The sequence below is a fragment of the Sinocyclocheilus grahami genome, unplaced genomic scaffold (assembly GCF_001515645.1).
Source record: "Sinocyclocheilus grahami isolate Dianchi unplaced genomic scaffold, SAMN03320097.WGS_v1.1 scaffold512.1, whole genome shotgun sequence".
NCBI classification, from domain to species: domain Eukaryota; kingdom Metazoa; phylum Chordata; class Actinopteri; order Cypriniformes; family Cyprinidae; genus Sinocyclocheilus; species Sinocyclocheilus grahami.
The window spans coordinates 859,074-873,266 of NW_015505691.1; the positions used below are offsets into that span (position 1 = coordinate 859,074).

The window sequence follows — 14,193 nt, forward strand, 5'->3', positions numbered from 1 at the left end:
TTCATCTTTCCCAGGAAGAAGTTCCAGGACCACTTTGTGAGAAATGTTCCCATTGGCTCTGCTGGTTCTGCAAATAGCTCAGGCTGGATGCAGGATACAGACTTTCTGGCCTTTCTCCAGCACTTTGCCAGACACACCCGTGTGACCCTGGAGTCGAAGGTGCTTCTCCTCCTCGACAATCATTGGTCACACCTTTCTGTGGCAGCAATTGACTTTTGTCGGTCAAACGGCATAGTCCTACTATCGTTCCCACCCCACTGCTCACATCGTCTCCAGCCACTTGACAGGAGCGTCTTTGGTCCACTGAAGCGATATATAAACACGGCAGCAGATCACTGGATGAGAACACACCCTGGAAAAACTTTGACCATCTATGATGTTCCAAGCCTAGTGGCCACAGCTCTGCCACGAGCAGCGACACCCACAAACATAACGTCTGGCTTTGTGTGCACTGGCATCTGCCCTTTTAACCCAGATATTTTTGAGGAGCAAGACTTTTCACCTGCCTATGTCACCGACCGCCCGTTTCCTTCACTGGTACCATGTGGTCCCACACCACATTCCAACAAACACCCACTCAGCCAGAGCCTGTGTGAGGGAGGGCTGCTGCCAGCGTATCCTGGTGGTTCAACCAGGGATGCCTGTTTAGAGTCTGCCATCCCTGACCACCCAGCTGTCTGTTCAGGTAAGATCAAATAAGATAGAACTTGGTTAATCCCGAATGATTTGAGTAAAATAATAACTAAAATAGAATTGTGCACGATATTGATATAATTGTTTGTGTCTGCTAATTAAGCTGTCCCACCTGAAGAAGGGGGAAGATGTCTGCTTGATGTCCCAGGGGGAGCCGACAGGCACACTAGTCTAGGCCTGAGTTCCAGGGGCCTCATGTACAAAGTTGAATTCATACTAAAACATTGCGTACGGACAAAGCTGTAAAGGTGCGTACGCACAAAAAAAATCAGATGTATGAATCTCTGCGTACGCAGGATCCCATGCATATTCTCTTTGTACATCCCAATTAACATGAAATTGAGCGCACATGCACGAGCACAACACCCCGCCCTGTCTCCTCCCTCAATTACAATAAATTTGAATGTGGTAATGAGTCCACTTTTCAAAAGCAAGCAGAAAGAAAATGTCAAAAACAAGCAGCAAGAAACGAAACTTTACTGAAAGTGAATTGGAGGTGTTACTATCAGAGGTAGAAACGAGAAAAAATATTTTATTTGGAACTTTGTCCTCTGGAATTAATAACAAAAGAAAAAACAATGAGTGGGACAGTTTGGCTGATGCCGTCAACGCGGTGGGATCGGAAAATCGCACTGTAAATGAGCTTTAAAAAAATGGTCTGATATAAAGGTGGAAGTTAAGCGAAGAACTGCTGCGCACCGACAAAGTGTGGGCAGAACAGGCAGTGGTACAGGGGTCGATGAACTTACACCCTTTGAGCAGAGAGTTGCCTCGATTGTAGGCGACACTTTACTCTCCAGAATAGTATCCGTTGTGGTGGGAGACTCGGATTTACAGGACTAATTTCTCATTTATTTGCTTAACTTTGGTACACATAGCTTACCAGACCGCATTTAATTTTCAAATGCATGCAATATAGCTTACTAAAAGTAGCATGCACCAGAGATTTTACATATCCATGGCATTTATAGCAAATGCGTATACCCATTAATAAGGAACAGACTCAAATCACAGTTAACATGTGCCTGTGTTTATTTGGACTTATATGGTGCAACAGCAGGAACATCCACTGGCACCCACTCGGAGTCTGCCCCTCCTGAGCAGCCAGGGCCCAGTGTGTCCAGTGTTTCCAGTGCTCCCCCCAGTGCTGAGGCCCGTCCATCTGGCCACATCTTGACGCATGCTGTTCTGGAGTCACAACAGCAAATCATTAGGGCCATCTGAGAAATTAACAGTCACCTGAAAAATATCACTGACGCACTCACAGACATAAGCCACGCATTAAACGAATTGGTCAAAACATGAACTTGGTCTCTGATTACTATTTATACTGTCGCAATCACATGTTGACGGGCCTGAATGGCTTGTTAGTTGGGCTGCACATACACTGGTCCTGGGTCGGGGTCATCTGGCGGTGCCACCACCTCACCAAGTGGTATGCCGTGCCTGTACGCGACATTGTGCAGCTCACCACAGGCCAGCACGATGCGGCACACCTTCTCAGGGCGGTATAACAGCATCCCCCCAGTCCTGTCAAGGCAGCGCCAGCGACATTTCAGCTGCCCAATTGCCCGCTCTACCACTGACTGAGTGCGAGAATGTGCATCATTGTATCTGCGCTCTCGGTCAGTTTGTGGGTTGGTGAGGGGGGTTAACAGCCACGTCTTTAGTGGATAACCGCGGTCTCCTAATGGGCAGTTGAATAATTAAACGCAACAAAACCAACAACAACTTTTAGATAGGACCATATAACTTTAAATGCATCACTCACCTAGAAGCCACCCATCGCGAACCCTGCCAGCTTGGAGCCTCATCCCAACCATGCTGTTTGTATGAATGTATGAATCATGGGTTGACCCAGGCCACTTTGCCACAATTTTTGTTAGGCGCATTTGTGCATCACATATTATCTGCACATTTATTGAATGGAAATGTTTTCTATTCACATATGCAAATTCTTCTTCAGATGGCGCCTTTATAGCAACGTGTGTGCAGTCGATCGCTCCGATTACATTAGGAAAACTGGCTATCACTGCAAAGTGCGTTTTAATGTTTGGCTGGTCAACTGCATCGTATGGGAACCTTATATACCTGGTAGACAAGCGGATGATCCCATCCCATACAGCTGGGATTGCGCGGCTCAAACACGACTGGCATATTCCTGAGCGGTCTGCCAGTTCCCTTTGGAAAGAACTAGTTGCCAGGAAACCAAGTGTTGTCAGCACCTGTAAGGGAACGGGTAGTGCGTGGCTCCTCGCTGTCTCTCTCTCTCCAAATTCGGACCCAACTCATCACAGAGCTCCAAGAGGATAGCCCTTGGAAACCTGAAACGGCTGATAAGCCAGTTATCATCGTGGGCCAGAAAATCATTGTGGTCCCTAAAAACTCGTTCTCTTCGGATTCTGCCATTGGCAATGTCCTCTAATAAGGCTAACACTGCCATTGCCATATAGACTAAGGTTATCAATTTGCACATTATTTTATATGTTCTTACTTAGTTGCATAATTGATAGAATATTCCCATGAGGCTTGTGTGACAATAGTATGTCAATTATTTTATTAATTACAAATTAATAGCAGTGTTTCTCACAGGTGGTGGTGCAATAGACTCGTAGAACAATTCGTAGTCTAATGTTTGCAACTTCACTTCATTGCCTCTAGGAGTCGCCAACGGACAAAAACCACAAGAAATGTACGTACGCCAGACATGAAGTTGGCATGGAGGAACGCACATTCTCACGTTAATTTCACTGTTAGTACATCCGACCATGAGCGTGAAAGCTGGCGTACGCAAAGTTTATGTGCGTACGCAGAGTTGATACATGAGGCCCCAGGACTTCTGTCCAGGCATTCATTCCAGAAGCTGCACGTCCCTTTCCAGGCTCGAGAAAGGACACAAAGCGAAGAGGCAAAAGGAGGTGAGTGGCATTTGGTTTTTGCTTTGTCCTGAGTAATTTCTTTATACATGCTGCCTGCTACCATGTGGACAGAGAATGAGCAATAACTGCCTGTAAATTTATACAAATGTTGACAACAATTTTTCTCACTTTGAATGTTGCAGGTCAACGGCGATCCTCACGGACTCTCCGGTGAGGGCAGCTCTGGAGGAGGAGCAAAAGAAGAGGATCCAGAAGAAGCCGTCCGCTCCAAAGGAAAGGCTCCATACTATCGAAAACACTGCACCCACAGCTTCCCAGAACAAGGATGAGGAATGTCTTGTGTGTGGGGAAACATTCAACTCATCCTTGCCTGGGGAAGTGTGGGTGCAGTGTCTCTTTTGCCAGCTCTGGTCACACGAGGCATGCACTGAGGGTGCAGAACATTTATATCTGTCACAACTGTGACAATGAGTAGGCAAATGCCTTTTGTTATGTTCGTGTTTGTTTGTACTGTTTATCTGTTAATGCCTGTCAGGTTTCTATCCAAATGAACCTCTTTTTGCCACCTGACTCTTTCGGCTTATATAGTGTTGTGGCAAGTTTGTTATGTCGGGTTACCTTTGATGAAATTGAAATTTTAAATGAAAATGTAATTTAATCATTTTTTGCAAAGATAAAGGACAAAATATGTTTGCAGTTACGTATGAACAAGGCCACAGTCAGGTATATTTAATACAAAATAAGAGTAACACAAAATCTAGCTTGTATTGTTTGTGTTACTGTTTACTTTGTGTTACTTTGTTATTGTGTGTTACTTTCGTCCCAACAGACGGGGTCAAAAGTAACAATGTACAACTTATGTTCAAAGTGAAATTATACTGAAGTCGTTTTACATTTGTACAAAATACCACCTGGTATTGATAGACCACACTTGTGAGTTACTGACCACAGCAAAAATATATCTAAACATTATCTTTTAAAATGACGTTTTTCTGAAAAGTGGTACTTTCGCCCATGCTCTCCGATAATAAAATGATTATAAATGAATGAACAAATGATTATAAAAGAAAGTTGCAAATGTATGGTTGCTCTCTTGAAGCAAAACACACACAGTTTGCATTAGAGGATCCTCCGAGCCTGTACAGTATAGTGAAGCCTTTCCTCCTTTGACATTCAAAATGACACTGGTCTCCTTCCCTGCATACCACCAAAGCGACAGTGTTAGCATTAGCCATTATGCTTTTTTTGGCTAGCTTGCAGGCTTGCCTTCCTGAGGCTTTGGTTGTCATGTCCCATGCTGTGTTAATGAAGGAAACAAAACAAAAGCCAAATATTCTATTTTTAAGCAGAATTGCTTTTACGAAATGTATGAATTGCTGATGCATTTAGCCATCTAGAAACACATTTTCAACTGTACCCATTAAACACAGTGCATATTTCTCAAAATGCTATGATATCCGTATATTCTTCATGTTACAAAATCAGCCAGTTATAGATATAAGAGTTGTGTGGTATCACAAATTATACCACAGCACTGAACATTGCTTCAAATTCAAGAACTAAAGTGAAATAAGTATGTAAAATGGCTTTCTAAGGCACTTTAATCTTAGCTATAAGTGGTTCTTGCTAGGCTACTCTAATGCTGCGTTCAAGTCCTCCTGGGACGTTCGTACTTACGAGTTGACAAGTCGTAATTACGACGTCAGGTGCGTTCAAGTCAGTTTAGTCGGCACAAGATGGCGGTGTACCTTCTTTTAATAAATTACAAGAAAATACAACAGGGTCTGTTAACTCTGCTTATAGAAAATGAAGAGCAAAGAATTCGCATCAGGTGTGTTTTGCGTTTTTAATATTTTTAAAACATGCAACATGGCAAATCAAAAGATTTTTCACCTAGAGGTGCAAAAATTATAGCATTTTTTCCCCTTGGATTTCATTAACTAGCTGCGTAACAAGAACATGACCAATTTAAGTTTATAGGACAACTAAACTATCAATTTAAACAAAAACTTACCGTCAACTACAGACGTTGCATCCATCGATTCCGCCATGTTTCTCATTGACACGCCTCCAACTCAGAAACTCGGGGCTTAAAGAAAATTTCAAGTTTCCCACTCGTAATAACGACTTTGTGGTGGCGTTCATGTGCGTTCAAATCATAAATACGATCTATCCGACATGACTTGAACGCACCATAATGCATTATGTATTTTAGTATTAAAATACATAGTATTTAGTAGTATTTAAACTCTACCTGATATGGGTACAACTGGAACAAATACATGTGTTGTATTTAAGAACTAATTGTGGAAAATATAAGTTATTTTTTATATTATTATTTTATTAGTAGTCAGTTGAAAGAAACAGCACATGATGACAAAAATATTTGTATAACTAGTTTTTGTATGGTAATGTAAAAAGCCATAGTTTTAATTAAAGCCGTAATTTTCAGTACGTCGCTGGAATAATTAAAATCACAATCTGAATACTGCTGTCATAGAGTATGTTTTATATTTTGTTGTTTCCTATGTAGTTTGAGCGTGTGAAGGGGACTTTTATTTTGGTCTGGCGATATGACGTCATAAAGCCGCGTCGCGCTGCTGCGTCTGTGAATCAGCTGAAGAAAGGTTTGTGTTTTTAAGCATTTAAATCGAGAACTTTCAGACAAAATAATAGTTTTAGAAGAGCTGTAAAATCAACGTTTCGTTATTTAGTGTATTATTGTTATATGTAACATTAATTAACATTTAGTCTGTGTACAATCCACACGAGCAAGTTAACCAGGAGTTTTGCAGGTTTTATAAAGGTAAATGTAGCCCAAGTCTTTTTTTTTTAAAGACCCCTTTTCAGATTTTATTCCTTAAACTGCTTCCTTTGTTTATTTTTTAAACTAAACTAAACTAAACAAAAAAATGAATGGACTGAGGGGAACATAATATGCACATTTTTTAAAAATGTAAATGTCTAGGGAGCATACAATGAGTTGTATTAGCAACTAACAATTAAACGCATGTATTGAAAGTACCACTCTCAACTGATCTCTATTACTATTGAATTATTTAATGTAAACTGACATAAGCAAAATGACAAAATAAGGCGTGTTTTCTGTGAAACTTAAAATGAATTATGAATGAATGATGCATTTATATAGCGCTTTATTGTGTATTGTTGTACACCCAAATCACCTCAACTAATTAGTTTGATTAAAACGAGAACAAATATCTGCTAATGGGCTCAGAATCATCAACTTAATTAAAAGGGGAAAACTGGTTTTTGTACCCCTTTAACAGATATATGTTCTTGTTTTAAACATGAACGCCCTTAATTCTTATTATATCTTAAATTAAATCACATCCTGATTAGCATGTTTAGATGTTCATATTGGAAAAAATCATTTTGCAGTGCATGCACCATCTAATGCCATGACTGTGAATTTAAGTCTTTCTGCTGTGGTTTAAGACCTTTTTAATGTCTTAAATTGTGGAAAGGTGCATTAAGAGCTTTTATATGGCCTGCAAAACCACGATAAAAGAAAAAATGGTGCATCTCGTTTTGCTCCTTGTATCGTGAATTCTAAACACCAATTCAAGTTCTAAAGGGTGAAGCAGACATTTTCTGTTCAGTTGAGTTAATTGCTTGCCAAAATGATTTTGTTTCCCTTTTTATTGTTTCACTCTTGTCTTGCCAGTGCACTGACTACTTAACTAGGGAGCTAATTGAGATGCACCAAAATATTTAGTTTTATGTATTTTTTATGTTAATTATTCTCATATTAAACATGACAATGTATTCAAACACACAGAAAACCCCCTGGTGAAGCAACCGAGATCCACGTGATCCACGCACTATTATTAAGATGGCGTTAATTAAGGAGGAGAGTGAAGACATTAGGATTGAAGAAGCATTCAGTGTGAAACAAGAAGATACTGAGGAACAAATAGGTTGGTTTCCTTTCTCAAAGCTGAACTCCTTATTAAAATGTTGACCTCATTAGAAATGAATTATACTTTGAGTGGCCAAATCAAAGCGATTTTATTTGATGTGGAGCGGTGGACAGACATGTTGAGATCACATGACCAACCATTATATATAATTATAATATACTATATAATATGTTATCTACTTCTGAACTGAAATAACCATCCATTTCTATTGCCTAATTTTGAAACATATCTAAACAATTTGTTTTGCACCGAGCAAACTGAAATGTGAGTGAACAACTTTGTTTGTCTAATATGTTTTTTTCTTCTTTGCATCCTCAAAAGTGCTCACTGTATCAAACTGGTGTCTTGTAAACAACTTAAAATGATGGTGCGTTCAAGTCATATAAGAAAGATTGTATTTACAAATTAAACACCCATGAAGTGCACCACAAAATCATAATTTTTTTTCAAAAGATTTATTTTTGTCGACTGATTTTTGAACGACTTCTGATTACGCCCTTAATTCTTATTATATCTTAAATTAAATCACATCCTGATTAGCATGTTTAGATGTTCATATTGGAAAAAATCATTTTGCAGTGCATGCACCATCTAATGCCATGACTGTGAATTTAAGTCTTTCTGCTGTGGTTTAAGACCTTTTTAATGTCTTAAATTGTGGAAAGGTGCATTAAGAGCTTTTATATGGCCTGCAAAACCACGATAAAAGAAAAAATGGTGCATCTCGTTTTGCTCCTTGTATCGTGAATTCTAAACACCAATTCAAGTTCTAAAGGGTGAAGCAGACATTTTCTGTTCAGTTGAGTTAATTGCTTGCCAAAATGATTTTGTTTCCCTTTTTATTATTCCACTCTTGTCTTGCCAGTGCACTGACTACTTAACTAGGGAGCTAATTGAGATGCACCCAAAATATTTAGTTTGAATTTATTTTTTATGTTAATTATTCTCATATTAAACATGACAATGTATTCAAACACACAGAAAACCCCCTGGTGAAGCAACCGAGATCCACGTGATCCACGCACTATTATTAAGATGGCGTTAATTAAGGAGGAGAGTGAAGACATTAGGATTGAAGAAGCATTCAGTGTGAAACAAGAAGATACTGAGGAACAAATAGGTTGGTTTCCTTTCTCAAAGCTGAACTCCTTATTAAAATGTTGACCTCATTAGAAATGAATTATACTTTGAGTGGCCAAATCAAAGCGATTTTATTTGATGTGGAGCGGTGGACAGACATGTTGAGATCACATGACCAACCATTATATATAATTATAATATACTATATAATATGTTATCTACTTCTGAACTGAAATAACCATCCATTTCTATTGCCTAATTTTGAAACATATCTAAACAATTTGTTTTGCACCGAGCAAACTGAAATGTGAGTGAACAACTTTGTTTGTCTAATATGTTTTTTTCTTCTTTGCATCCTCAAAAGTGCTCACTGTATCAAACTGGTGTCTTGTAAACAACTTAAAATGATGGTGCGTTCAAGTCATATAAGAAAGATTGTATTTACAAATTAAACACCCATGAAGTGCACCACAAAATCATAATTTTTTTTCAAAAGATTTATTTTTGTCGACTGATTTTTGAACGACTTCTGATTTTTTTTGAAGTCGACTTTTATGTGATGAAAGTCGAAGTCGACTAGTCGCTGATTTTTTTCAGTTTCTAAGCTTTTTTTATTGAGAAATCACAGAACAGTGTTGACAATACATTTCCGCGCTGAATGATTCTGTGCACGTGATGTACGCGCTACTGTCTGTAGCCTGTGTGTGCGCGTTACAGTGCAGCAGCGCATTAGATTAGAACGGCGATTAACTTACCTGTACAATAAGCTGTTTAAAACGTGCATCCTCCCGTTCAATTTCGAGCATCCAGTAATATAATCACATGTCTTGTGGAGCGCTTTCAGAGTATGCATTTATTTGTCATTTGAACTGTTTGGAAACAGAGCGTAAATGTGGAAGTCCTTCAAAGATTTCTTATCCTGTTACGCCCTCTATAGGACCAGCGACTAGTCAACGTCAAGCTTAAAGCGTCATGGCAGAGCATTGAAGTCGATTAGTCGGTGCAACCCCTAGTACACGTAGCAAGTTTTTTTTTTTTTTTAAATCATATAATAAATAAAAAGAAAACAGATAGAATAGAGCAAGCTAGTGTTCGAGGCCGTTTTTGCTATTGTTAATCATCATAAATCAGAAAGTCAGAATTATAATTGTATAATAAATAAAAAGAAAACAGATAGAATAGAGCAAGCTAGTGTTCGAGGCCGTTTTTGCTATTGTTAATCATCATAAATCAGAAAGTCAGAATTATAATTGTATAATAAATAAAAAGAAAACAGATAGAATAGAGCAAGCTAGTGTTCGAGGCCGTTTTTGCTATTGTTAATCATCATAAATCAGAAAGTCAGAATTATAATTGTATAATAAATAAAAAGAAAACCGATAGAAGGCAAAAAGATTAGAGAAGCAAGTGTTAGTTTTATTTTATTTTTTTTAAGAAAAACAAGCAGTTACTAAATAGAGTGCAAAAGGGGCAAGTTTTATTTAAATTTTTATAAAGAATAGAATTAGAATAGAGAGTGCTAGAGTTAGACGGTCAAATAAAGATGGAAGAGATGTGTTTTTAGCCGATTCTTGAAGATGGCTAAGGACTCAGCTGCTCGGAATGGCACAATAAAGCACTGTTCACTTGCAGAACGCAAGCTTCTAGAGGGCACATAACACTGAAGTAATGAATTTATGTAAATGGGTGCAGAGCCAGTGGTGGTTTTGTAAGCAAACATTAATGCCTTGAATTTTATGTGAGCAGCTATTGGTAGCCAGTGCAAACTGATAAACAGAGGTGTGACTTGCATTCTTTTCGGCTCGTTAAAAATTGATCTTGCTGCCGCGTTCTGGATTAATTGTAAAGGTTTTTATAAGAACTGGCTGGAAGACCTGCCAAGAGAGCATTGCAATAGTCCAGCCTGGACAGAACAAGAGCTTGAACAAGGAGTTGTGAAGCATGTTCCGAAAGAAGGGGCCTGATCTTCTTGATGTTGAATAAAGCAAATCTGCAGAACCGGGCAGTTTTAGCAATGTGGTCTGAGAAAGTCAGCTGATCATCAATCATAACTCCAAGGTTTCTGGCTGTTTTTGAAGGAGTTATGGTTGATGTGCCTAACTGGATGGTGAAATTGTGATGAAATTATGGGTTTGATGGAACCACAAGCAGTTCTGTCTTGGCAAGATTGAGTTGAAGGTGATGGTCCTACATCCAGCAAGAAATGTCTGTTAGATAAGCTGAGATGCGAGCAGCTATCATCAGATCATCAGGATGGAATGAGAGGTAGAGTTGGGTGTCATCAGCATAGCAGTGATATGAAAAGCCATGTTTCTGAATGACAGAACCTAGTGACAGAGAAGAGAAGTGGTCCAAGAACTGAGCCCTGAGGCACCCCAGTATTTACTTATACAGTTTAACATCAATTTATTAAAAGTTTAATAAAAATGACATGTTTAGGGCCCTTATGTTTTATTGTTAGCAAATTCTGGGTTTTAGCATGCCTTAATTATTTGAATGCATAAAAATTAGGAATGCACAGGAATGAAAATTCTTGGCCGAATCTGAATCTGAACAAAATGAAAAACTGGGCCGAAGGACGAATACCAAATGCAGTTTTTCATATTTTTTTTCCTCATGTATTTTTTTCAATGAAAAAAATCAATTACAAAACAACAATTTATAAATATTTACTTAACACTGAACATTCTAGCAGACATACCAACAAAGCACAATTTAACGTAAAATTAGTAAGTTAGTAAATTTGTTTTGGTAATTTTTGAGACCCTCTTCTTGAATCAGGCATGTATTTCTTTTACTGTACAAATAAATGCTGCCTTGCTGAGCAGAAGAGAATTCTTTTAAAACATTAGAAATTATTTCAGATTCCACAGATACAAATCTATTACAGATTTGAACACTGTGTGAATGTTATAATAAATGTATTAATATAGCTGTTGTAATTATTATTATTGTCTTTTTTATTTTATTTTACAGAACAACAGTAAAATTACAATACTAACATTTATGAATGTTGATGGAGCTTTTATTTTGGCAGAAAACCCCCAGGAAGACTTCAGTGCTTCTTTTTGTTGACAACAGCAGATTTATAAATGATTCTCTTTAAGAATTTGGGAAGAAGTTTGTTGCACGTATCACATTGTCACATCCCTGCCTTGTAAAAATTCATAAAAATGTGACTGAGCAACTGACGAGTAACGCTGTTTCAGTGCAGCTTTTTATCACACTTTGGACTTTGAACTCTGGCTAACAAGCAGATAGCGCCTCGAGCTCTTGCAGCACTATTTGAATAAGTACAATTCATGTGTGAATTAGAAAACATAATATTCTGCAGTTTATTTACTACTTCTTTGAGGCCATTTCGCAATTTCAATCATCATCATACAGTAACCAGCAACAACCACCCCTTCCACTTCTCATCGAGACATGAGATGCAGCACTAAGCAGTCTCTTGCTGTCTGTGCTTGTAATCATTTATGTTATGTAAGCTGATATATGTTTCTGCCGGGGGGTGATCAAACCCCCCAACCCCCCCAACGTGCATTTTATTTTTATTAAAAAATTAAAAATTATACACATTTTCACCGCTGTTTCCATGACTAAATAATAACATGGCAAAGTTATCATACAGATATTAAAAAAAATATATATATATATTTACAGTATCTCACAGAAAATATTTTATTATATCTTTTCATGTGATCTGCAGTTTATTTACTACTTCTTTGAGGCCATTTCGCAATTTCAATCATCATCATACAGTAACCAGCAACAACCACCCCTTCCACTTCTCATCGAGACATGAGATGCAGCACTAAGCAGTCTCTTGCTGTCTGTGCTTGTAATCATTTATGTTATGTAAGCTGATATATGTTTCTGCCGGGGGGTGATCAAACCCCCCAACCCCCCCAACGTGCATTTTATTTTTATTAAAAAATAAAAAATTATACACATTTTCACCGCTGTTTCCATGACTAAATAATAACATGGCAAAGTTATCATACAGATATTAAAAAAAAAATATATATATATTTACAGTATCTCACAGAAAATATTTTATTATATCTTTTCATGTGACAACACTGAAGAAATGTCACTTTGCTACAATGTAAAGTAGTGAGTGTACAGCTTGCTGTCCCCTCAAAATAACTCAACACACAGCTAGGGATATGCCGGTATAAAATTTCCATGTTGCGATTAATTGCTAATGCTTGTATCACGGTATACGGTATTATCACGATGTTGGAATTTAGTTTTAAAAAAAGTGCTGTCATAATCCATATAACAGGTTTAATAACTTTTCTCTTATAACAAAAATAACAACATTTAAATGCAATAAAGCAATACAGAAACATTTTATAAAGTTAAAAGTTTTACACAGATTAAAGTGCAAAAGAACTATAAAGACCAATAGGTATCACTTTACAATAAGACCTCATTAGTTAACCTTAGTTAATGCATTAACATTCACAATGAGCAATAGCTACATTTGCTACAGAAGCTATTAATCTTTGTTTAAAAAATACAAGTCTTAGTTCATGTTAGCTCATTAAATAACACAGTTGCAACTTTCGATTTTAACAACGTGTCATTAAATATTAGAATACCTAAGATTAATGAATGTTCAGAAGAATTTTTCATTGGCAGTTTGTTAACTAGTGAATTAACTAATGTTAACTAATGAAGCCCTAATGTAAAGTGTGACCGAACAATAAAGAATCAAAACACTTTCAAACAATGTAAAAAAAAATTGAAAATAAATAACCTATTAAGTCTAAATATTTAAGTATTTGGCGCTGTGATGAACATCATGGCAAATACACAAATCTGAATGGCTGTTTAAATCATTTAAACACGATTCAGAAACCGAAAGTACTGCAGCTGCTTTGTTTACAGGGTTTCCGGGGTAACGGCTGCATGTAAATGAATTATCAATATTGTTTTTATTATTTCTGCAGTTTAGCGCCACCTGCTGTCAGAGAGTGAAAGTGCGCTTTCATCCAGAGCGTCTCTCATATGTTCTGCCATGTGCTTCTCGTCCGCGCTTGTTTACATCAGAGTGTGCACGGGTCTTTCACGCAGCATACAGTGGTGTTGTGCATTTTGACCAATTTATGGGAAAAGTATTCTTAAAATGCATTCAAAATTCGGAATCATTTGTTATATATAATTATTCACGGTATTTAGAAGTGCCCACGATAACAATATCGTGCATATTCATTACCGTGATCTATCGCATTACCGAATACCGGCACAAGTCTACACACAGCCATTAATGTCTAAACCGCTGGCCACAAAAGTGAGTACACCCCTAAGTGAAAATGTTCAAATTGGGCCCAATTAGCCATTTTCTCTCCCCCGTGTTACGTCACTCATTAGTGTTACAAGGTCTCAGGTGTGAATGGGGAGCAGGTGTGTTAAATTTCTCTAACATCCACCAGCTCCATGGTGTCGTCATGGAGGAGTGGAAGAGGACTCCAGTGGCAAACTGTGAAGCTCTGGTGAACTCCATGCCCAAGAGGGTTAAGGCAGTGCTGGAAAATAATGGTGGCCACAAAAAATATTGACACTTTGGGTCCAATTTGGACATTTTCACT

At 37.9% G+C, this 14,193-nt stretch overlaps 1 protein-coding gene across 1 annotated transcript in view; it reads left to right on the forward strand.

The window, feature by feature from the left end:
* Positions 1-6,124: 6,124 nt before the first annotated feature.
* Positions 6,125-14,193, forward strand: part of LOC107554741 (gastrula zinc finger protein XlCGF57.1-like) — a gene marked incomplete at its 3' end in the record, with an annotated part of 17,260 nt that continues 9,191 nt past the window's right edge. Inside the window, exons 1-2 of the mRNA XM_016237336.1 lie at positions 6,125-6,199; positions 7,375-7,513. Of these exons, the coding sequence (XP_016092822.1) occupies positions 7,429-7,513 (85 nt within the window). The remainder of the gene's footprint in view (positions 6,200-7,374; positions 7,514-14,193) is intronic.